Here is a 26,002-nt window from a genome sequence, read left to right as displayed (position 1 = left end):
AGTTTGAAACACAACTTGACTTTTTTCATGAAGCCTCATGCTAGTTGGACTCCATTTGTGTTTCACAGTTCAGAAGAAGCAACTTTTTGAAGTATTCCTCAGATGAGTATCTTTGTCCAAATCCAATAACTCCCCCAAGTCATAACTAATGACTGTATCAGACTCTGCCCATGTGATCTATTTGGAATAAAGTTGCAGAGGAATGAAGAAGACACTTCAGTAAAACCACCTTCTTGTCCATCTCCCCCATGTATGTACCCAGGGCAGGGTGATGAGGATGGAAAGGTGGACTAGGTGGCTGCTGCCTCTCTTCATAGAAGGGAGTTTATCCTCACATGCTTCTGGGGGTCTTATCACCCACTCATTATGCTTTATAAAATGTCCTTGTTAGCCACCGAGGATGTTAAGGCAAGGTCTGATAAATAAGTCTTTGCCATCTTTTTACATCAGCTTCCAAATTTGATCCAAACCTTTGACCAAACTCATTAGCCTCACCAGCACCACCCACCCGTTGCCAGAAGAGTTGACATGAATCAACAGGAAATGAGGGACTTCCCCTTGTCTTTGACCTCCAGTAAATTGCCCTAAAGTCAAATAAGAATACGAGGAAGCAGAAGGATAAATGATCTAGATGACAAGGTATGCATGAGTTCTTAACACTCTGGGCTGGGGTAGAGCATCCAAGACCTGACTGCAAGCTCTGTTGATACCTTGCCTTCCCCTAGTCTCAGGTTTCTTGCCCTGGAGCACTGCGCTACTGCTGGGGAGGCTCTGCTGCCAGAGGAGCAAGAGGAGTGGAGAAGATGCACGGGTCTTCTGCTCTACCAGGTCTACGGACAGTCAGAAACAGTAGGTAGACAGTCCTTTCTGGGCCCATCAGTGTGTGCTTAGCCACAGAGCCCGCATGTGTGTGCAGAGGCCCCACCCTGTTCACAGCATTGCCTGAAGACAATGGGAGGCGTCTGAGTTTTAGACTAGTTTGCCCCAAATCGATTTGCACAAAGACAATTTACAGCTAATCAATTTGTCAAGAGGCCAATGTGCTGGAAACTATTGGATGAAAACTTTCAAAGGGGTCTAAGGACATGATGCCACTGTCCCTGTGATCATTAAGCTCCTCAGAGATCATGAAGGGTGACTGGATGAGAGGTTCTCTCCAGTAACAGGGAGGCCACCATCCCTAAGTTCTGCCCATTTCACCATCTCTTCCTAGAGTGGCAACAACAAGAGCCAGGATTGGGTCCCAGAAGTTTCTTTCTAGGTGTTTCGGTGGACAGCACTCAGGTTTGATAGTGGGACACTAGCTAGAGTAGAGGAGGGAGCAGAGACTTTCTGTATAGACCACACACACACACACACACACACACACACACACACACGCTGAGTGTGATTCTCAAAAGCATCACTGATTAGCAACACTAGAGCAAAGGGTAAAGAGCTTCCCTTCCCAGGAACTCAAACACCAATTCAAATTTCAGCCTTACCAGTCACAGGCTTCAAGCCCATAATCATAGCTTTGAACCCTCCAGAGTCACTGCTTCTCTGTCTCCGGAATGGGAGTATAACCCAATTTTGCTGGGTTGTATTAAGGGAAATGAAAGGCCATATATAAGTCTTGTACATGCTCACCTTGTAGTCACTCTTGTGTTTAAGCATGTGTTGCACTAGAATGCTGGGAATGGGTACAGAAATGAATGGGACAATCTCTATTCTCGGGATGCTTGTTATCCACTGAGAGAAACAAACAAGCAAATATAAGTATAATGCTCTGATAGCTACAATGGAAGAATGAGGGGAAATGCTATAGAAGGAGAATCTCCCAAACGGCTCTTCTGGAGGCTGAATATTAGCTGATGGTGGTTGTTTATTGAACTAATTTGTTGAGCCTGGCACTGGGTGAAGAGTTTTCCATACACCTAGGTAACCTGAGAGGTAAGTGTTATAATTACCAATTTACAGAGGAGAAATCAAAGAAGATTAATTGGGACACAACTGGAGTGAAGATTCATATCCATGACACAAATCCTAGTCTGACTTAACTTTACAAAAAATGATATTTTAGAGTACCATAAAGGAGGAATGTGGGTCATCAGGAAAATAAAGGGGATGAGGCAGTTCTTTAGAAGAGGGACGAAACAAACAATCAGAATACTCTCAACACAGCTCTAAGTGATTGGGACTAGGTTACTATCCCTGTTCAACAGCCCCAAATAAATGTTAACGGTTTCATGGTCTTACACTACCAAGCAGACACATATCTGACATACAGTGGGCACTCCACACCTCACATTACCTGCCCACAGGTGCAGTGAACATCTGCTGACCAGAGCTGGGTCAATGCCTTGCACCTTACCTTGAATCTGGGCCTTCTAGCTTCCCCATAAGAGCTTTTTGCACAACCTCAAATGACCTTGGTGAGCAAGGATGCTGTGGATAGTTCTTGATGCTTTGTAATCAGTCTGGACTCTTTGAGCAACACCATTTTCTTCTGTTGTAAACAGGGAATAAGTTGTGGCACTTTATGGGGAATGAAGATCAAGCCAGGTTCCATGGGGAAAAGCATCCTCCCCTTCGACATCCAGGTTTGGTCCTAAAGGCATTGGCTGGGAATAGGTAGGGCTCAGCTGGGATCACACAATTGTGACACCAGGTGACAGAACCAGCTGTTCCCACCCCACTCCCCCGCCCCAGTTGCCATCCTTCCTTCTCTCCTCCTATTTTCCCTCTGATTTCCTTAGAGGCTTCTTTTGAGAATTGCAGTATCCTGGGCACAAATGCAGCTGAGCCTGGCAGCTCAAGCTTCACACACAACAGCTGGGACCAGAGCACCTGGAGCACCTGGCTACTCTCTCCATCAGCTGGTGCTTCTAGTTTTTCCTCACCTGTGTCTTCCAGCTTGCCGACACATTTGCAATGCTTGTATATCCATGAAACAAATAGACCCATGACATTGGCTTCACCATTCGCTGATTTCAAAGACTTTTGACAATTGTAATTTATTTTCTGACAGGGCTCCCACCCCCAACTTATTCTCACCAGGTTCACATGAATAGTCAGCTAACGTTTGGGTGGGGCATGCGTGTTGGGGTGGCCCTGCTGGGTGGGATTCACAGGCCTCTTGCTCCAGATCATTGATGACAAGGGTAACATCCTGCCGCTCAACACTGAAGGCAACATTGGCATCAGGATCAAGCCCACCAAGCCCATAGGCCTCTTCATGTGCTATGAAGTAAGTGGTGACCCTCACCTGGCCCCTTCCAGGCCCTGAAAATCCCTGCAGGGAGTAGTGTGGGGTGAGTGGGGACAATTCACCTCTGCACCCTGAGCCTTCTTCATACCTCCCGTCATTCACTCCAATTCAGTGAAGCTTCTTCTTAAAATAATTTTTTTAATGTTTCTTTGAGAGAGATGGAGGAGGAAGGAGCAGAGAGCAGGGAGACAGGGAATCCAAAACAGGCTCAAGGCTCTGACCTGTCCACACAGAGCCCCAGAAAGGAGCTCGAACTCAGAAATCGTGAACTCATGACTTGAGCCGAAGTCGGAGGCGTAACCAATTGAGCCACCCAGGTGCCCCAATGAAGCGTCTTGTAATTAATCTCCAGTGTTCCCATGTCCCTTCCTGTCCTAAGCCATCTGGCATTTCAGTGCTGATGGGGGAGAAAGAAGTCTGGTTCCAGAAGTACCATGCTTGGGTTCCAATGATCTTTTACAGTTGAGAGTGCAAGCTTTAACTGGGTTCACATCCTAATAGTCCCACTTACCAATGGGGTGTGCACATCTGTTAATATTGCTGAGCCTCCAGGGGGCACCTTTGTCTACACTTCACAAAGAAAGAATCTGCATATTGGAGGAACTGTATGTCTTCCCATGTCAAATAAGTGGCAGCTCTAGGATTCAGCCCCACATCTATTTGGTCCCCAAACCCTATATAAGAAATCCAGGGATTACATAAAACTGTGATAGACTCTAAGGATACCTGAAACTCTTACCCCGTCAAATCCAGGCCTGGTTAGTAGTGGCCACTAGGAAGAAAATCTCTGCTTCCAAGATTGGCCAGGGGAGGGTAGACAGACCTTGAATTGATCTCAGACCCATGTCCTTTATCCACAGTAGCAACCATTCATGTCACTGTTGTCACTCTATGACCTGTGGTGAGGGTGAGGGAGAGTGGGGCACTGCTTCTTTTGTGATATTATTGCCCAAAAGCATGTATGCAGACCCTAGCCTTTATTACTGTAGCACAATTTTAAATGTGTATAAAAGAGAAACTTGTAAACAAAGAGGAACACATTTATAGTTCAGTGGTTCTCAGCCCTGCTTGCATGTTAGAATCATTTGAGGAGTTTAAAAAAATTAATTTTTTGATCCAACCACAGAGTCTGATTAAATTAAACTGGAAAGGTTCAGAGCAATGACATTTTTTTCTTAATTGGAAATAACATATTTTGTTTTACAAAGATGTCCTCAGTCAATGCCCAAACCTATGTATGTACATCTTTTTACATGCTCTCATGACTCTATGTTGTCACCCAGCAACTAAGATTTGTTTGCTTTTTTCCTTTATTATTTTTATTGAGATAAAATATATATAACATAGAAGTTACCCTTTTCACCATTTGTATGCACACAATTCAGTGGCATTGAGTAAATTCACAATATTGTCCAACAATTACCACCATGCATCTGCAAAATTTTTCTCAACCCGACTAGAAACTCTGTTCTCTTTAAAAAACACCTTGCTCTTCATCATATTCCTAGCATTTGGTAACTTTTATGTACTTTTTGGCTTTAAGAATATGTGTATTTTAGGGATGCCTGAGTGGCTCAATTGGTAAGCATCTGACTTCCACTCAGGTCATGGTCTCATGGTTTGTGAGTTCAGTCCCCATGTTGGGCTCTGTGCTGACAAATCAGAGCCTGGATTCTGCTTCAGATTCTGTGTCTCCCTACCTCTCTGCCCCTCCCCTGTTTGCCCTCTGTCTCTCTCTCTCCAACATAAATAAACATTTAAAAATATTAAAAAAAAGAACTGGCCTATTTTAGGCACTTCAATTAAGTGGAATTGTACTATATTTGCCCTTTTGTGTATGCCTTAATTTCACCTAACACAGGTTTTCAAGGCTACTCCATGTCATAGCATGTAATCAAATGTCATTTTAAAAATATTTTTATATTTATATTTTTTATTTTATAGTTTATTGTCAAGCTGGTTTCCATATAATACCCAGTGCTCATCCCCACAAGTGCCTTCATCCATGCCCATCACCCATTTTCCCCTCTCCCTCACCCCCATCAGCTCTCAGTTTGTTCTCGGCATTCAAGAGACTCTCATGGTTTACCTCCCTCCCTCTCTCCAACTATTTTTTTCCCCTTCTCCTCCCCAAGGTCCTCTCTTACGTTTCTCCTGATCCACTTATAAAGGAAAACATTGTATCTCTCCTTCACTGCCTGACTTATTTCGCTCAGCATAACACCCTTGAGTTCCATCCACGTTGCTACACATGGCCAGATTTCATTCTTTCTCATTGCCATGTAGTATTCCATTGTATAGATAAACCATATCTTCTTGATCCATTCATCAGTTGATGGACATATAAGCTCTTTCCATGATTTGGCTATACTTGAAAGTGCTGCTATGAACATTGGGGTATATATGTGCCTCTGTGAATCAGCACTCCTGTATCCCTTGGGTAAATTCCTAGCAGTGCCAGTGCTGGGTCCTAGGGGCATTCTAGTGTTAATTTTTTGAGGAGCCGTCACAGTGTTTGCCATAGGGGCTGCACCAGTTTACATTCCCACCAACAGTGTAGGAGGGTGCCCATTTCTCCACATCCTCGTAAGCATCTAGAATCCTCTGATTTGTTTATTTTAGCCACATTAACCGGCATGAAGTGGTATCTCAGAGTGGTTTTGATTTCTTTTCTCTGGTGATGAGTGACACTGATCATGTGTCTGTTGGCCATCTGGATGTCCTCTTTAAGAAGTGTCTGTTCATGTCTTCTGCGCGTTTCTTCATGGGATTATTATTTTTTTTTCAGGTGTGGAGTTTGGTGAGTTCCTTATAGATTTCGGATACTAGCCCTTAATCTGATATGTCATTTGCAACTATCTTTTCCCATTCCATTGGTTACCTATTAGTTTTATCGATTGTTTCCTTTGCTGTGCAGAAGCTTTTTAATTTGATGAGGTCCCAATAGTTTATTTTTGCTTGATTCTCTTGCCTTTAGGGATGTGTCAAGTAAGAAATTGCTGTGGTGGAGGTCAAGGAGGTTGTTTCCTGCTTTGTCATCTATGGTTTTTGATGGCTTCCTGTCTCATATTCAGGTCCTTTATCCATTTTGAATTTATTTTTGTATATGGTATAAGAAAGTGGCATAGTTTAAATCTTTTGCACGTTGGTGTCCACTTCTCCCGGCACCATCTCTTAAAGAGGCTGTCTTTTTTCCATTGGATACTGTTTCCTGCTTTGTCAACAATTAATTGGCCATACATTTGTGGGTCCAATTCTGGATTATCTATTCTATTCCATTAGTCTATGTATCTGGTCTTGTGCCAACACCATGTTGTCTTGATGACTACAGCTTTGTAGTAGAGGCTAAAGTCTGGGATTGTGATGCCTCCCGTTTTGGTTTCTTTTGTGGTTCCATACAAATTTTAGGATTGTTTGTTCTAACTTTGAGAAAAATGCTGGTGCAATTTTGATTGGAATTCCATTGAATGTGTGGATTCCTTTGGGTAGTAATGACATTTTAACTATATGTATTCTTTGTTCCATGGAATTTTTTTCCATTTCTTTGTGTCTTCTTCAATTTCCTTAGATGTTTTCTATAGTTTCATCATACAGATCTTTCACATCTTTGGTTAGGTTTATTCCTAGGTATTTTGTGGGTTTTTTTTTTTTTTGTGCAATTGTGAATGGGATCAGTTTCTTGATTTCTCTTTCTGTTGCTTCATTATTGGTGTATAAATATGCAACCAATTTCCGTATGTTGATTTAGTACCATGCGACTTTGCTATTTGAATGGATCAGTTCTAGCAGATTTTTGGTGGAGTCTGTCGGGTTTTCCATGTAGAGTATCATGTCATCTGCGAAAAGTGAAAGTTTGACTTCTTTGCCAATTCTGATGCCTTTTATTTACTTTTGTTGTCTGATTACTGATGCTAGTTTCTATCACTGTGTTAAACAACAGGGGTGAGAGTGTACATCCCTGTCATCGTCTTCATCTCAGGGGTAAAGCTCTCAGTTTCTCCCCATTGAGGATTATGTTAGCTGAGGGCTTCTTGTAGATGGCTTTTATGATGTTTAAGTAAGTTTCTTCTAACCCGACTTTCTCTAGGGTCTTCATTAAGAAAAGGTGTTGTATTTATCAAATGCTTTTTTCTGAATTTATCAACAGGATCATATGACTTTTATATTTTCTATTGTTAATGTGATGTATTACATTGGTTGATTTGTGAATATTGAACCAATCCTGTAATCCAGGGATGCATCCACTTGATTGTGGTGAATAATTCTATGCTGTTGAATTCAAATTACAAGTATCTTGTTGAGGAATTTTGTATCAGTATTAATCAAGGATATTAGCCTGTAGCTCTCTTCTTTTGCTGGGCCTCTGTCTGGTTGGGGAATCAAAGTGATGCTGGCCTTCATAGAATGAGTCTGGAAGTTTTCGATTTCTATTTTTTGGAATAGCTTGAGAAGATAGAGTATTAACTGTCATTTAAATGTCTGGTAGAATTCCCCAGAGAAGCCATCTGGCCCAGGGCTCTTATTTGTTGGGAGATTTTTGATAACAGATTCAATATCATCACTAGATATGGGTCTGTTCAGATTTTCTATCTCTTCCTATTTGAATTTTGGTAGTGAGTGTGTGATTTAGGAATTTGTCCAATTCCTCTAAGTAATCCAGTTTGTTGGCATATAATTTTTCATAGTATTCCCTGATAATTGCTGGTATTACTGAGGGGTTGATTGTAGTAAATCCATTTTAATTCATGATTTTGCCTATTTTGGTGTTCTCTCTTTTCTTTTTGATGAGCCTGGCTACAGGTTTATCAATTTTGTTTATTTTTTCAAAAAAACACGTCTTGGTTTCATTGATCTGTTCAACTGGGTTTTTTTTTATTCAATATTATTTATTTCTGCCCTGATCTTTATTATTTCTGTTCTTCTGCTGGGTTTGGGGTGCTCTTTCTGCTCTGCTTTTAGTTCTTGTTGGTACGCTGTTAGATTTTTCTATTTGCAGTTTTTCTAATTTCTTGAAATAGGACTGGCGTGCAATAAACTTTCCTCTTAGGGCTTCCTTTGCTGCATCCAAAAGAGTTTGGTTTGTTGTGTTTTCATTTTCATTTGTTGCCATATATTTTTAAATTTCTTCTATAATTGCCTGATTGGCCCATTCATTCCTTTTCGGGTGTTCTTTAACCTCCTTGCTTTCGGAGGTTTTCCAGACTTTTTCCTGTGATTGATTTTAAGTTTCATAGCGTTGTGATCTGAAAGTGTGCATGGTATGATCTCCATTCTTTCATATTTATTGAGGGCTGCTTTATGTCCCAGTATGTGATCTATCTTGGAGAATGTGCCATGCACACTTGAGAATAAAGTGAATTCCATGGCCTCAGGATATACGGTTCTACATATATCTGTCAAATCCATCTGGTCCAATGTGTCGTTCAGGTCTATTGTTTCTTTAGTGATTTTCTGTCTAGTTGATCTATCCATTGCTTTAAGTGAAGTATTAAAGCCCCCTGCTATTAGCACATTCTTATCCATAATATTGTTTCTGTTTGTGATTAATTGTTTTATGTATTTGGGTGCTGCTGAATTCAGTGCATAGACATTTATAATTGTGAGCTCTTCCTAATGGATAAACCCTGTAATTATTACATAATGCCCTTCCTCATCCCTTGTTACTGCCTTTACTTTAAAGTCCAGTTTGTCTGATATGTAAGTATGGCTAATCCAGCTTTCTTTTGACCTCCAGTAACATGACAGATACTTCTCATCCCCTTACTTTCAATCTGAAGGCGTCCTCAGGTCTAAGATGAGTCTCTTGTAGACAGCAAACAGATGGATTATTTTTAATCCATTCTGCTATCTATGTCTTTTCTTGGAACATTTAGTCCCTTTGCATTCAGTGTTATTATTGAAAAATATGAGTTTAGAGTCTTTGTGTTCTCTGTAGGATTCCTGCTTGTAGTGGTGTCTCTGGTACCTTGTGTTCCCTGCAACATTTCTATCATAGATTTCTCCCTCAGGATTTCTTGTAGGGTTTGTTTAGTGGTGACAAGTTCTTTCAAATTTTCTTCATTTGGGAAGACTTTTATATCTCCTTCTATTCTGAATGACAGGTTTGCTGGATAAAGGATTCATGACTGTATATTTTTTCTGTTCATCACATTAAGATGTTGTGCCTGAATTGGGAGTCCCCAGAGACCTCCAAGGAGCTGACACCAATGCAAGTACATAAGGGTTTTTATTACACGCTCAAGCAGGGGCTCACCCATCTACCGGTGCAGTGGCAGAATGGTGAAGCCCGGAACAATAGCGAGTAGGGTTTTTATCGGGTAAGGGACTGGGGTGTTACAGTGCACACGTTGTATGTATAGCATCATCAAATAAGCACCAATCATAATTGTACAGCACCCATGGTAACAGTTTTGACCATTCAGTATCTGTGAGGTGTCCGTTACTTTTGGCGGGACCCAATCATGACCTTTGAGAATCCTTTGAAAATGACCACTTATGAGGTGAGCTCAAAGGGCCTACGTGCAGTTTAGGCAAGCGGTGAGTGATTGGCTAGTTTGTATAGAGTAACTACCTGCAGTTCCCAGCCCTGACTCAGACCACAGGAATGTTACACATTTCTTTTGATTGGCTGATCCGAGGGTGGTCTGAGGGTGGCTTTTGCTGAAGCTTTTCCTGGAACTGGGGCTATATGCAGCCGAGGTTGCTCTTAATGGAGGACTTAATTTCAGGCTCCTCAAAGATTTCCTGCCATTCCTTTCTGGCCTATGAAGTTTCAGCAGATAGATCTACCACTAATCTGATAGGTCTCCCTTTGTAGAATAGGGTCCTTTTATCCCTAACTGCTTTCAGAATTCTCTCTTTGTCCTTGTATTTTGCCAGTTTCACTATGATATATCCTGCAGGAGATCGATTCAAGCTACGTCTGAGGGAAGTTCTCTGTACCTCCTGGATTTCACTGTGCGTTTTCTGTCTCCAGATTGGGGAAGTTCTCTGCTATGATTTGTTCAAGTACTCCTTCAGTGCCTTTACCTCTCTCTTCCTCTTCTGTAAATCCTATGATAAGGATATTGTTCCATTGGATTTTATCACTCAGTTCTCCTTTTGTGCTCCTGGATCAGTTTATCTCTCTTTTTCTCAGCTTCCCCTTTTGCTATAATTGTGTCTTCTAATTCACCTATTCTCCTCTCTGCCTCTTCAATCCGTGCATTGGACGCCTCCATTTTATTATGCACTTCATTTATAGCCTATTTTAATTCATCACAACTATTTTTAAGCTCCATAGTCTTTGTAGCAATAGCTTCTCTGATGTCTTCTGTGCCTTTTAAAGCCCAGTGACTAATTTTAGGACTACTTTTCTAAATTCTTGTTCAGTTATGTTGCTTATGTCTCTTTTGAACAGTTCTTTAGCTGTCATTCTTCCTGGAATTTATTTTGAGAGGAGTTCTTCTGTTTCTCATTTTGGCTAGCTTTCTATCTCTTGTTAATTTTAAAAGCTTGTTATATGCTCTGCACCTGCAAGTACTGTTCTCTTAAAGGAGGCTTATTGACTGTCCAGGGCCTGTCCATTCAGGTACAGTTCTTTTAATGGTGTCTCTTGGTCTCTCTTGTTGACACTTTGGGTATTTTATTTCCCTACTAGTAGTATTAGTTGGGACTCTCCACCCTGTGTACTTTGGCTTGTTTCTTGCGTTAGCCCTGGAAAGGAAAACAGACAGACAAACAAATAGGGAACAAAAGTACGCACAAAAACAGACAAATCAAACAAATCAGTAAGCCGAAAGGGATAAAAGAAAAAATAAAAATAAAACAGCAAAAGACAAAGGACAGTGTAAAAGCATAAAACCAGAAATCCCATCTACAAATAAAGAGTAGTGTGCTGATGGAGGAGCATATACAAAAAGAGGAATAACAGGGGTGGGGAGAAAGAGAAGTTGAACATTGACCAGGTAGAGAGACTAAAAGGCTTACTTCACGTAAAGAGAAAGGAGATTACAGCCCGAGGTAAGACTAGGAAAGGAAAGAAAGAAGAAAAGAAAAAGAAGGAAATAAAACGAAGATAGTGTTACCCAGAGAAACTATATAGTCTGATTATTTCAGAGAGAAAGGAAGGTAAGATGAAGATAGAACATGGATCAAGTGAATGGATTATATATGCCTGTTTAAGTGAACCTGTAACCAGAAAACTGGGTCCAGAGGAGGAGAGAGAAATGGACAAGATAAGGGAGAATATCTGAATAGCAAGAGTTGATCTAGAGTCAATCCTGGCAATGAGTCAGTGTTGATCTTGGGGAAGGGGCTGCTTCTGTATCCAGGCTCAGGTATCCAAGCAACTATATAAGGAAGATGGGTGTGGTTTGGTGTAGGTGGGACTAGGCTTCACTATGAGTCCCCTGGCCCCACCTCAGTGGTTGTGGGGAGAAAGATGGCAAACCCCCTCTCCCCCTTTCCCTCTCAAACCAGTTGCTGTTGCACACCACTCTTGTGGCTCCGATCTCACTGTGTCCGGACGCAGCCAAGGTGGGCCATGTTTTATATCCTGAGCCCAGCCTCATTTCCAGATCTTATTCAGTTTTCGATAATACCGCCCGGAGTGTAATCCTGCAAGCCCGGGTGCTTCCTACCAGGGGATCAGAGGACTGAGTATGGGACCAGCTCCTCTTGAATCCGACTGTAACTTCGATCCTCCAGCTCACGGCCCAAAGAAATCTACGTGGCTAGAGGCCAGATTTCTCTCCGAAAGCCCGCAGCTAGAGATGGGATGATACAATTTCTCTCTGTCCCGGCTGCACTTTTTTCTCCCTTCCAGGGACCGTTCTAAGATTCCGCCCCCAGACGCTTTTTTTTTATTTCTTTTTGCCTCTCTGCAAATGGGGCTCCCTCTCCTCTCTCCCCCATGCCTTCGTGGGCAGGCCTGTTTTTCTCTTCCCCAGTTCGCATTCATGCACCTATTAGGGCTATCTTTCTAATGGACGCAGTCTTTTTTCCTCCCAGCCGCTAGCGGTTCAGAGATGTTTGGCTTCATCCCTTCATTGTTTGAAAGATGCAGGCAGGAGATAGCGAACTCCCTACTTCTCGGCCATCTTGCTGTCCCTCCTAACCAGAATAAAACCTCAAATGTCATTTTTTAAGGCCAAATGATATTCCATTATATTTCGTACATTTTGTATATCCATCAATTTCTTAATAGACATTTGGTTTATTTCCACCTTTGGCTACTATGAATCATGCTGTGATGAACATTGGTGTCCAAGTATCTGTTTGAGTTCCTGCTTTCACTTCTTTTGGGTAGATACCCAAGGTAGAATTGCTGGATCATATGGTAATTTTATATTTAATTTTTTGAAGCATTTTCAAAATGTTTGGCATAAGTGACTATACCATTTTGTATTTCCATCAGCCATGTACAAGTGTTCCAGTTTCCCCATATCTTTGCCAATATTTGTTATTTTCAGGTTTGTTTTTATGTATACAATGGTCATTTTAATGGGTGTGAAGTGGTATAGTATCTCATTGAGGTTTTGATTTGCATTTCCCTAATGACTAAGGATGTGGAGCATCTATCCATATTCATATTCTTTTTTCAAACAACTTCTTAAGTCTATTTATTTATTTCTTAGAGAGTGTGTGTGAGCAGGGGAGGGACAGAGAGAGAGGGAGAGAGAAAGAATCCCAAGCAGGCCCCGCACTGTTAGTGTGGAGCCTGATGTGGGGCTCGAAATCACAAACTGTGAAATCATGAGCGACCTGAACCTCAGCCTGAGCTGAATCACGATCTGAAGTCAGACACTTAACTAACTGAGCCACCCAGGCCCCCTTTCATATTCTTATTGATCATTTGTGTATCTTCTCTGGCCAATTGTCTATTGAAGTCTTTGCTTATTTTTGAAATTGGGTTTTTGTTGTTGATTTGTAAGAGCTCTTTATACATTCTGGATATGAAACACTTATTAGATATATGCTTTGCAAATATTTACTACCTTTCTGTCCTTTTACTCTCTTGATAGTATCTTTTGATGTAAAATTTAAAATTTTTATAAGAATCATTTTATCTATTTTTTCCTTTGTTTCATGTGCTTTTGGTGTCATAGTCAACAAGCAATTGCCAAAAACAAAATCATGAAGACTTTCCCCTATGTTTTCTTCTAAGAGTTCCAGAATTTCAGCTCTTATGTTTAGATTTTTGACCCATTTTGAGTTAATTTGTGTGTGTGGCATATGACAGTTTCATTCATTTGCATGTGGACTGCCTAGTTTCTCTGTGCCATTTGTTGAAAAGATTGACTTTCCCACTGAAAGGTCTTGGCATTCTTGCATAAAATCCAGTTGGAAGGGAACCTGAAAAGAGATATCATTCAATGTTTTAAAAATGTTAATGAGGGAGGCACCTGGGTGGCTCAATCCAACTCTTGATTTTTGCTCATCATGATCTTACAGTTGTGAGTTTGAGCCCTACTTCAGGCTCTTTTCTATGCAAGGAGGCTGCATAGGTTTCTCTCTCTGTCTCTCTCTCTCTCCCTCTCCCTCTCTCTCTCCTTCTTTCTCTGCCTCTTTCTGTCTCACTCTGAAAAAAAATTAAAATTAAAAAAATAAAACTTTTTTTTCCCCATGGAACCCATACAATCATTTCATGTTCCTTTAGATGGATGACGCTAACACATTGCTAAGTGCTTGCGTGGAGTGCAGAGGTTGGAAAGCAAGATTTTAAATTCAAATACTAGCCTTGCCACTGACGAGCTGAGTGATGTTGAGCAAGCTATTGTGCTTTTCTGAGCATTCATTTCTTCTGATAAAAGGGCTGTAAAAATCTAACCCCACATAAAACCTGTACATGAATGTTCAGAGCAGCTTTATTCACAGCAACTTAAAGGTGGGACCAACCCAAATGTCCTTCAGTAGTTAGACATCCGAACTGGGGTTCATTCATAATATGAAACACCATTCAGCAATAACTAGGATCAAAGTTCTAGTGAATGCAAGAAACTGGATGAATTTCCAGACAATTATACTGAATGAAAAAATAAAAAGAGAGCTAGACCCAAAAGTTTACAAACTATTACAGGATTCTATTTATGTAACATTCTTAAAACGACAAAATTATAAAACTAGGGAATAGATTAGCCATTGTCAAGGCATTAGGGATTTGAAGGGAGTAGGGAGGGAAAAAAGGAGAGAGGTGAGTATGGATATAAAAGAGCAACACAAGGGATCCTTGGGATTATGGGAACCTTCAGAGTCTTGACTATGGTGGTGGATGCATGAACCTGCACATGTGATAAAATTGCAAAGTACTAAATACACCGGACACACACACACAAGTACAAGTAAACCATTGGGAAATCTGATATTGGTGGAATGTAGCAATGTCAATACCTTGGTTGTGATATTGAAGTACAGTTTTTCAAGAAGCTACTACGGGGGAAACTGAGTAAATGGTACACAGGATCTCTGTGTCATTTCTTATAACTGCAAGCAAATCTACAATTATCTTAAACAGTTAAGTTAGAAAAATAACAGCCTTATAGTCTTTATGGGAGGGTCGGGTGAGGTAGTATTGGGGGAATGAAATTCATATAACAAAAGTTTTTCGACAATTCTCATTTTTTCAGACACCGTTTAAATGCAAGGCAGAAAATTATAAATAAACAGGGTCCATGCTCTACCGGAAATTTTATTCTGCTAGAGTGCCACACAAAAATGTATCCTTAAAATTGTCCTTAAAATTGGTTTGATATTATCTGCTAATTGTCAAGTAGTGTGCATTGAGTACTTCGATGTAGTGAAAATAGACTCGGAAAGACTACAGAATTTGTCTAGGTGCCAGCTAGAACAAGGAAGAGAATTTGAACCTAGATCTGAGCACCAGGTTTTGGATCATCATCGCTGAACTGATTGCCTTTATGGATACCTGGGTGGCTAAGTCAGTTGGGAATGTGACTTCAGGTCACGTCAGATTCTCACTGTTTGTGAGTTCGAGCCCCATGACAGGCTCTGTGCTGAAATGCAAGAATGGAAGAAACTGGATTGTGTGTGTGTGTGTGTGTGTGTGTCTGTCTGTCTGTCTGTCTGTCTGTCTGTCCCTCCCCCGCTCACGCTCTGTCTCTCTCTCAAAAATCAGTCAACATTAAAAAAAATTTTAATTTAAGCTAATTATCTTCAACAAAAGGGTGCTGTTATCTTTTCAGGACAACCCAAAAAAGACTGTCGAAGTGGAGTGTGGGGACTTTTACAACACCGGGGATAGAGCAACTATGGATGAAGAGGGCTACATCTGGTTCTTTGGGAGGAGGGACGATATCATCCATACCTCTGGGTAGGTATCGCTGACCTGCACCTGGAAGCATCACCCTCACATGCCTGAATGCATCCAGCTTGACCAGATGTATGTCCATGCATTGGTGCTTTGACCCTCAGGCTAATTCTGAACAAAGCTTTGTCAAGAGGTCCTTTCCTAGGGGTATCTGTGTATCTTCCCCAAGCCCTGCATCCAGAAGAATCAATCTAAGTGAAGTTCAGTAGGGTCTTCAAGAGGAACATAAGACATTACACAATTCAGGGACGCCTGGGTAACTCAGTCGGTTAAGCATCTGACTTCTGCTTGGGTCATGATCTCGTGGTCTTTGAGTTTGAGCCCTGTGTCAGGTGCTGTGCTGACAGCTCAGAGCCTAGAGCTTGCTCCAGAATCTGTGTCTTCCTCTCCCTGTCTCTCTCCCTATCTTGTGCTCTGTCTCTCTCTCAAAAATAAATAGAGCATTAAAAAAGTCATTATACAATTTAAAGGATTTGGCAGGAAGACTTTAATTTGGCGTCTATTGGTTGAGGAACTTTATTCTATGTTTGGCTTCTCTGATGGGACACAACATTTCACAGAAAAACTTAATAACAAACAATAGCAATTAACCTCTGTGGACCACTTACTATGTGGAAGCATTCTGTGCTGCGCTTTATATAACCCGCCTCTGAATGCTAGAAGATAAATGCAATTATGCCCATTTCCTCAGATGAGGAAACTGAGGTAGTGACCAATGAGGAAAGTTCCCTAAAGTTTCATAGAGAACTGGCTTCATCCCTGAGTTGAACCAAAGTCATCGGGCTCCAAGTCTGTTGTCCCTAAACAGTCACATGATTTAAAAGATTTTTGGCACATTACACTAGAGTAACAAGTTCTCTTGGATATTTCAGGGCGTGAGTTTGTTTCCTTTCTTAATTTCTAAAACATGCTAATCTAGTGAGGAACAGAATGCAGAATCTGCATGCATGTTTAAGGTAAAGGTTGAGGCTGCCAATAGGTTTCATGCCAGGGGAAGGTGCTGGAACCAAGCCCCGAGGCTCACGGAGGACTAGACATCGGCCCTCTTCCCAGAGCAGAGGCAGTGAGGTGAGAAACCCTGGGGAGCATGTGAGTGTCCTATTGCGTCCAGGAAGTGCAAGGCAGAGGCAGCACACAGGTATCTGGGCTCCCTGAGACAGTTATGTGACATATCTAAGGAAGATGTGGCTCTTCAGAGTATGACACTTGAAGCCCTAGGTCACCCAGCCCTGACAGCTGCTCAGAAACCAAGAAGGAGTCATTGACCTTCCAGGTACCGAATCGGGCCGGCAGAGGTGGAGAATGCCCTGGCGGAACATCCAGCAGTGGCTGAATCAGCTGCGGTGAGCAGCCCGGACCCGATTCGAAGGGAGGTAAGGAGGACACGGAGGTCACCGTGTCTATGTGCAGGCACCAGGAAGGCAGGAGCAGCAAAGATCCTCCAGGCCATATTTCCCCAGCCTCCCACCTAGGGTGAGGGAGGGCTGAGTGCAAGCGCACGTGCATTTACACAGTGTGGTCACCAGAGGACACTGTGGCCCCAACTGTAACAAAATGGTGCTTGAGATCCCACCGCCTGTCTGCCAACCTCTTAGTGAATAACCCCTTACAGTGTGCCAGCTCATTTCCCACTCACAACAGCCTAATTCATTAAGGATTCTGATAACCTTTTTTAGTGTATAGAAACAAGCGTAAAGAGGTTAAATAACTTGCCTGATCACAAAGCCCTTAGGGGGTGGAGGTGGAATGGGAATCTGAGTCATCCTTCTCTGGATCATGTTTTCATTGATTCAGCAAGTATGTGCTGACTACCTACTATGTCCAAGGCCCTGTGCCTGCAATAGGGACATACATAATAAAAAATAGTTAATGACCAACATTTATTTCATGCCCACAGAACTCTATTTACGGTCATAGTAAAAATGGTGATGTAATTATATTAATACAAATAATTTAAAATTGCCTCATGTTTTTCATATATTATCTCAATGAATCTTGACATAAATGCAATGATGGGTGAAGGTACGCTATCCCCACATCACATAGAAGGAAATGGAGGCTGACAGGTCATGTTATTTTCTAAGGTAAAGAGTAGAAATTGGAAGTATGGAAACTGGTCCTGTTTTTTCCAAAGGCTCAACTCTCAACTTGTTTTGCCGTTTACTTAAGAAGCATTTGTTTTTTCAGCTATACAGCTGGTTACCACTCATGCTGAGCCTGCACTCTGGTTCTGCACTGCAGGTGGTGAAGGCGTTTATTGTCCTGACCCCGGAATACCTCTCCCATGACTGGGACCAGCTCACCCAGGAGCTGCAGCAGCATGTGAAGTCAGTGACAGCCCCGTATAAGTACCCGAGGAAGGTGAGTGAAGGCTCATGGAAGGGATGGAGTCCCCGCCATGGTTCCTGGGGCTCTGCTGCCCCAAATCCCCTCCTGTGGCCTGGGTGAAGCTGATGTAGCCAACGGAATGAACATTTTCTGATGCAGAAACAGGAGTTCAACTTAGGGATATGGGAGAGCCAACTTAGTCAGATGGAACCTTTATTCGGTGTCAAAAGCATGGCTGGCAGGTCAACGTAAAGAAAACCATGAGACCAGTGTCCAGAGATCAAGATTATTTGTAATCTTTCAAAATTTGAAAAAGAAATTCAGATCAACACCTACCACACATTTTAGAAACATTATTTCTAATAAGAAATACATTCTAAATTGCAACCCAATACATGTATAGATACATAACAAATAGGGTTAACAAAGTAATACTTATTCTAGCAAACCATACATTCTACTTCATTTGTTTTCAGGGCCATGTGCAACCTCTGGAAATGTTCAGGAATAAAGAAATGATTACGTTATTTCTAAATTCACTTAATGTTGTCCTATAATTTAAAACGACAATGCAAATCTTTCACTTGCAACATCAAAATATCACAATATCTTATTAAGAGACAAGAGCAGGCCATAAACGAATATACATAATATCCTATTTGTTGAAAAACACTTTTTGAAAGGATACATATGCTGTAAATTTAACATTTCCTTCCTTTGAAAGAATACGTTGCTGCATTTTCTGAATGTTTACAATCAGGACATAGAGTTATACTGCTAACATTTATTTTGCATTCACCATGTGTGACAGGCCCTGGACTCAAAGAGTTACTTTGTTGTTGTTGTTGTTGTTGTTTCATGTAATCCACTTCAAACCTGAGATGGTGTAACCATCCATTTTTGGAGTGGAAATGGAGGCTCAGAGACGCCCAGTAAATTGCCTGAGCTTGGAGTTCATAAAAGGATGGAGCTGGATCTCAAACCCACGTGTATCTGACACGAGATCATGCTTCGAATGTTAGGGTGTGCTGCCTCATAGAGAGGAAAACAAGGGTGCATACCGGTTAGGGTGGACTCAATGTTATGGTGGGTAACAGATAGCCCCAAAATCGTAGGGCCTTATAATAAGGGAAGTATCTTCCTTGCTCATGCCACATGTCCACCATGGTCCTCCTGGGAGCGGGATAAAAGAGCACCACCAGTAACTACCAGGTGCTATAAGTGATGGACAGAGAGGTGACCAGGCTCAGTTGTCCCCAAGTGTTGTGTTCGAGGTGGCACATTTCACTCCCACTCCCATTTCACTGGTCAGAGAATGTCACAGGGCTGCGACCAGCTTCCCAGGTCAGAGGACAATGTGACGTGCTTGGTGGAGCCTAGTGAGGCCACCACATGGTGTCAGCCTGTCTGGGAGACTGCGCAGGGGCAAAGGAGGGACGTGGTGCATTGGCAGGAAATGACAGCAGGGCTAAGTCAGGACGGGTTTGCTTCATCCTCAACCAGGTGGAATTTGTCCCAGAGCTGCCCAAAACCATCACTGGCAAGATTAAGAGAAGTGAACTTCGGAGAAAGGAGTTTGGTCAGAAGAAATCAGTAAAAACTCAGAAACCACTGTGTGATCTTGCTCTAATCCCAGGCTGCCTCAGTTTCCCCACTGTGGAAAGGGTGAGCAGGGGAATGTAGAGCATTGTTTTGTAAGAGCATCAAGAGTCTCCACATTCTAGGTTTCTGATTCTTTCAGTTAGCATCAGTTATTGTCCTCGCGTCACATCCCTGGGTCAGTGCTCTGAATGTGGCCTGGGTAATAAAACACTGACATCAGCATCCAAGGTGACCTTGTGTTGTGCTTTTCTTCTGTGAATGAACTGGCACTAAAAGCTATCCCTCCATAATTCTCCCCATGTCCCATCAGAGAAGGCTCTGGAGCCAGATTCTCCCTCTGGTTCCTAGCACCCTGGGTGACTCCTTATTCCCATTCCACAGCTAGGACACAGAGGTCAGGGGTGACACTCCTGGGGCCCCAGGTGACCACCTCTGCCTGGCTTGCCCATGCTCTGCTGGAGGGTGAGGCCTGGGGCAGATCTATTGAGGTGGCTGGGGAAGGGGGCAGGGGCTGAGGGCAGCCCAGAGTGGTGATTCCACTTGCTTGCACGACCATGGCTCACTGCTCCATCCACCATCCCATGGATCTGCTGCGTCTGCTGCCTCTAACTGCTGCTGCTGCCTCCAGGCCCCCAACCTGCACCAGCACAGGTGAGTGAGGGATCTGCCCTTTGGGGACCCGTGAGTCCCTCAGGACTCCCGCTCAATCCCGCATTACTTTCCAGGGTGCCCAGGAGCTCTGTTCCTCAGCCCTCTCAAGGGGCCCCCACTCATCACCCCTCCCAGAGCCCAGGAATCCCTCGGCCTCGCCAGGGGCCCAGAGCCCTCCCCACATGTTATCACCTCCTCCTGCCATCTGCTGGCCTGTGGTCCTGTGAGCTGCCCCTTCACTCCATCCATCCTTGGGGACCGAGGTGGCACCACAAGGAAGGACACTGGAGGTCAGGTGAAAAATGGGCAGAGGGAGCTGGGCCTCAAGGTGGGGGAAGCACATAGTGTCCCTGCTCACCCACCCCAGGAGTTACCCTCGAAGGGCCCCCTTTGCAGCTGCTTATTTCTGAGGTGCACAGACACACACGGGCAGAGAAGGAAACAGGCACCACAACCACAGGGACACACAGGCATGGAGCCACCCACAGGTTCATATGGGGACTCAGGTATGGGGCTCATGGACAGGCTCACACACAGACCCTCACAGCAGACATAGACACCCTGATGGGAACACACTCTCATGCACACACACGTGCAGGTACATACACACACACACATACACACCCGCAGATACATATGCAAACTCAAGGATACACACATTTAGAGTCATGTGAAACAGACCCATGAATCAAACTCTACATATACTGGACAAACCCAGAGAACACACACACACACACACACACACACACACACGTATGATCAGAAAAACCCAAAGTGGCAGCAAATTCACACATAAAAATCAATAGACACACAGACATGAAACACAGATACGTACAGATAGTCCTACAGGGAGATACGTACTCAGGACACACAGATAATACAGTCACAGACAAAAAAGATTTTCACAGATGATATATCCTTATTGAGAGACACAGACAGAGATACACATGCATATAGATGATCGGGAGGAAAATGCTGAGAGAGTCTAAGGCAAGCTGCCAGGCCTGAAACCCCTGCTCTCCTCGCAGGCGGGATAGGTGTACCTCCTGGCTGCCCGAGAACAAAGGAAACAGAAAAAAACCAATTGGTTAACTCATAGAGGTCATGGCCTGCAAGACCTAAGTCTCCATCTATTTACAAATATCTTTGTAAATCACAAGAATAAGGCAATCTTATCAATAGCCTAATCTCCAGAAACCTATAGACTGGTTTCCTGAGCCCCAACATCATCCCTCCATAGTGATATGGGAAACAAAGGCAGAAGGAAATGGCAGACAGAACTAAATTTCCTTATAACCTGTAGCCCAACAATAAATATTTAAGGCAGGAAGAGGACTCCCTACTGTCTTAATGCTAATACTTTGCTAGAGGGCAAACAACCCTAGCTAGCCTCCAGTATTCTGGAAGTCTTCTTTAGCATATGGAAACCTCACTGGAAACTTCCCCTGGACTTTACCTCCCCCCAGGTCAATAGTATATAACTTGCCTCTCCTATTGGTGCCCAGGTAGCTCCTCCTGCCTACGGGTCCTGTTACCTTGCTTTAATAAAATCACCTTTTTGCACCAAAGATGTCTTCAAGAAATCTTTCTTGATCCTGGGCTCTGAATCCCATGAACCCCACTGTCACCCCAACATGAAAACAACCAAAAAACAGGAAAGTCATGTCCACAGTCAATATACCCACAGACACAGAACTCCACTCACAGGTGCATAATGCAGATTACACACAGACACACACAAACACACACACACAGAAAACACACACTCCAGGACAGCTTTGACACTTCAGTGGCGGCCATGACAAGAAGGGGTGCACAGGTCCTGGCATGACCTGCCCATTTAAGTTGTCATGGAAGGGGGTGTTTTCATGGATCCAACCCACTGCTGGGCATCTGCCCCATGTCAGTGCCTTATGGAGGGTTGTGCCCAGGCCTGGATTCCAGAGAGTGGCCAGGGTAGGGTGGCCATAGTGACAGGGGCACAGGGTAGGGACAGGGGACACTTAGGTGGGGGTTTGAATGAAGCCTGTTCAAGAGAGGGAGACAGGGGAGTCTCCCCAGGACCCTTGGGGTGTGTAGAGTGGACAGTACCCTTTCCCACAACATTAGCACTAATGGCATCATCAGAACTAGTATATGACAGTATTCTTGTCACCACAGTGATTAATGACCATAAGCCTAAAGTGGAGGATCCAGGCTGTGACCTTGCTGTCTGGTTAGGCCTCATCTTCTGTACGGACTGACCTGGAGCAAAGCTGGGCTGTGGGGCCAAGAAAGTCTGTGGCCCTTGCTCCCTCTGGAGTCTCCAGGCCCCAGCTTCCCCCTCTCCCAATATCCCCTCCCAGACTCAAGTCAGCAGTGAGCCTTTTCTCATCCTGGGTCCATCCTTCTCCTTGAGGGCTTTGAACGTGGCTCCCGATCTTTGCAAGGAGTTAGAGATGCTACGGACCTCTGAGTCCTGAGAGATGATGTCTGCAAAAGAAAAGGCTTAGTTAGCACAGGCCTGAACCAGGAGGGAGCTGTGGTTTTCACCTTTGTTGCTTTAACAGCTTTGCACCTTTTAAAGCAACAGATTGGGAAGACACATGCCCCATGTGGGTGATGACGTTGATATCCACTAGTGCTCAGCATGTGACTTCCTCTTGTTCTGAGCACAGTTCTGGACACAGGTATGGACACTTCCATTTTACTGAAGGAAACCAGCCCAGGGTCACACACCTGGTATGCAGCACAGCTGGATCTCAAACTCTAGGCTCCAGTCCCTGCCCCCAGGGGCCACGAAGGGCTCCCCAGATGGGAGGCTGACATTGACTTTGGGGCCACTTCCTCACCTCTGTGAACGATCTCACTTGTTCAAGGCCTCCAAAACTCTGTTCACTCCTTCTTTTTTCCCTGGTCCCTGCTGCAGTTACAATCGGGGTGGCCCTGGCCACCCTTCATGGAATTCCCTAGGCCCCATTAGAATCAGGGCCTCTCTCCCATTCACTTTTGGACCAGTCTGACTCCATCCTTTCGTAGCTGGTCTCTCCTTGTATAACCAGGACAGCACAAACCTGGGCTCTTTAGGCAGGCAGCAGCATATAAAGGGAATGTAACACTATTGGTTTTTCACTCCTTTTTTGTTTTGGTTGTGCTTGTTTTTTCATGGTTTCTTTGTATTTAGGTTGGAGGCCTTGCTTTGCTATTTTAGCAGTGCCAGAATGGTTCCAACTGTTACAGTAAATTCACATACAAATAAAAGTGAGGAGATCCAGAGCAATGATCTTCAGCTGCCTTGGGCCTGAAGGAGTTGGGGAAACATTGTGTCAGTCATGTAGGTAAACTATTTAAGAAGCTCATCTCAGAACAGAGTCCAGGAGAGGAGATCGCAGTGGGTTTGTCTAGTCACCTGGGTCTCTGGTCCCTGCGCACCTGCTTGGCCCTCCCCACCCAGCACACCTGGCATTGCCAATAATCTATGTGTTGTTCCTGGTCCTCCAGGAGAAAAGCTGATGAACTATTTCTCTTAAAGTGCTCTTATTCCTGGAGATCTCATGTGAGTTAGCTGAATTTCCCCCCTGCAAGGGTCCTAATGTACAGCCCATGCTAATAGTTAGGAGGGTCACACAGGGAAGTGACAAAACTACCACTGTTTGTGGTTTTTAAATGTCTGCATAAATTAGGGATGATCTGGGAAGCAGACAGTCTTCTCACACCAATATACCAGGATATTCCAGGCCAGGAGACATGTTTTTTACAATTTTATCATGCTCATATCATTGAGTTCAAATGTTACTCTTTTTCTTTGGGATTTCTTGACTCATATTCTACTCAGTGAGGGACTTCTCAATTTCTGAACATATGGGAATTTCTTCTACCCTTTTATGAGTGATTTCTAGCACATTCTTTACCAAAACATGCTCTGTGTGACTTAATTCTTCTGAATTCATTTCCTTGCTTTGAAATTTCCCTTTTGATAACAATAAATAGGGTGAATTTTTATGACTGTATCCTCTGGGCCTAAAGTTAATGTGTCCTCTACAGTGTTATGTACCAGTTCTAATAGGCTTCTGGTGAAGTCTGTCGGGTTTTCTAGGTAGAGTGTCATGTCACCTGCGATGAAGTGTATGCCATCTGTGAAAAGTGCAAGTTTGACTTCTTCTTTGCCAATTCTGATGCTTTGATTTCCTATTGTTGTCTGATAGCTGATGCTAAGAATTCCAGCACTATGTTAACAACAGTGGTGAGAGTGGACATCCCTGTCGTGTTCCTGATCTCAGGGGGAAAGCTCTCAGTTTTTCCCCGTTGAGGATGATGTTAGCTGAGGGCTAATCATAGATGGCTTTTATGATGTGTAAGTAAGTTCCTTCTATCCCGACTTCCTTGAGGGTCTTTATTAAGAAGGGATGAAGTATTTGGTCAAATGCTTTTTCTGCTTCTGTCGACAGGATCAGATGGTTTTTTTTTCTTTTCTTTAGTTGATGTGATATATCACAATGATTGATTTGCGAATATTGAACCAGCCCGGTAACCCAGGAATGAATCCCACTTGATCTTGGTGATAATTCTTTTATGTGCTGTTGGATTCGATTTACAAGTATCTTGTTGTGGATTTTTGCATCTTTATTCAACAAGGATATTGGCCTGTAGTTCTCTTTTTTTGCTGGATCTCTGTCTGGCTTGGGAATCAGAGTGATGCTGGCTTCGCAGAATGAGTCCGGGAGTTTTCCTTCAGTTTCTATTTTTTTAATAGCTTGAGAAGAATGGGTATTAATTCCATTTTAAATGTTTGGTAGAATTCCTCAGGGAAGCCANTTGAGAAGTCTGGCTAGAGATTTGTCAATTTTGTTTATTTTTTCAATAAAACAACTCTTGGTTTCATTAATCTGCCCATCTGTTTCNGGGTATTAATTCCATTTTAAATGTTTGGTAGAATTCCTCAGGGAAGCCATCTGGTCCAGGGCTCTTATTTGTTGGGAGATATTTGATAACTGATTCAATTTCCTCACTCGTTATGGGTCTGTTCAGGTTTTCTATATCTTCCCATTTGAATTTTGGTACTGTGTATGTGTTTAGGAATTTGTCCATTTCACCTAAGTTGTCCAATTTGTTGGCATATAAGTTTTCATAGTATTCTCTGTTAATTGCTTGTATTTCTGAGGGGTTGGTTGTAATAAGTCCATTTTCATTCATGATTTTGTCTATTTGAGTGCTCTCTCTTTTCTTTTTGAGAAGTCTGGCTAGAGATTTGTCAATTTTGTTTATTTTTTCAATAAAACAACTCTTGGTTTCATTAATCTGCCCATCTGTTTCTTTGGTTTCAATATTGTTTATTTCTGCCCTGATTTTTATTATTTCTCTCCTTCTACTGGGTTTGGGGTGCTCTTGTTGCTTTCCCTCTAGTTTAGTTGCGCTGTTAGATTTTGCACTTGCGCTTTTTCTAATTTCTTGAAATAGGCCTGGAGTGCAATGTACTTTCCTCTTAGGACTGACTTGACCCATAGAGTTTGAATTGTTGTATTTTCATTTTCATTTGTTTCCATATATTTTCTAATTTCTTCTCTAATTGCCTGATTGGCCCAATTGTTCCTTAGTAGGGTGTTCTTTAACCTCCATGTTTTTGGAGGTATTCCAGACATCTTCCTGTGATTGATTTTGAGTTTCATAGCATAGTGATCTGAAAGTGTGCATGGTATGATCTCAGTTCTTCTATATTTATTGAGGGCTGCTTTCTGTCCCGGTATGTGATCTATCTTGGAGAATGTGCCATGTGCACTTGAGAAGAACGTGAATTCTATAGCCTCAGGAAATCGAGTTCTAAATATATCTGTCAAATCCGTCTGGTCCAATGTGTCATTAAGTCCATTGTGTCTTTATTGATTCGG

General features: G+C 42.9%; 1 protein-coding gene across 1 annotated transcript in view; it reads left to right on the top strand.

Moving 5' to 3' along the window:
• LOC144230740 (acyl-coenzyme A synthetase ACSM1, mitochondrial-like) overlaps nucleotides 1-19,714 on the top strand; it is a 37,215-nt gene extending 17,501 nt beyond the window's left edge. The window contains exons 7-13 of the mRNA XM_077763076.1: nucleotides 726-849; nucleotides 2,502-2,582; nucleotides 3,128-3,229; nucleotides 15,433-15,560; nucleotides 16,831-16,930; nucleotides 17,799-17,918; nucleotides 19,389-19,714. Of these exons, the coding sequence (XP_077619202.1) occupies nucleotides 726-849; nucleotides 2,502-2,582; nucleotides 3,128-3,229; nucleotides 15,433-15,560; nucleotides 16,831-16,930; nucleotides 17,799-17,918; nucleotides 19,389-19,568 (835 nt within the window). The 3' untranslated portion in view covers nucleotides 19,569-19,714. The remainder of the gene's footprint in view (nucleotides 1-725; nucleotides 850-2,501; nucleotides 2,583-3,127; nucleotides 3,230-15,432; nucleotides 15,561-16,830; nucleotides 16,931-17,798; nucleotides 17,919-19,388) is intronic.
• The last annotated feature ends 6,288 nt before the right edge of the window (nucleotides 19,715-26,002 follow it).

This window comes from Crocuta crocuta, unplaced genomic scaffold (assembly GCF_008692635.1).
Source record: "Crocuta crocuta isolate KB4526 unplaced genomic scaffold, BGI_CrCroc_1.0 scaffold2023, whole genome shotgun sequence".
Lineage (NCBI taxonomy): Eukaryota > Metazoa > Chordata > Mammalia > Carnivora > Hyaenidae > Crocuta > Crocuta crocuta.
Note: the sequence above shows the minus strand (reverse complement) of the source record. Positions and strands in the feature narration are given on the sequence as shown.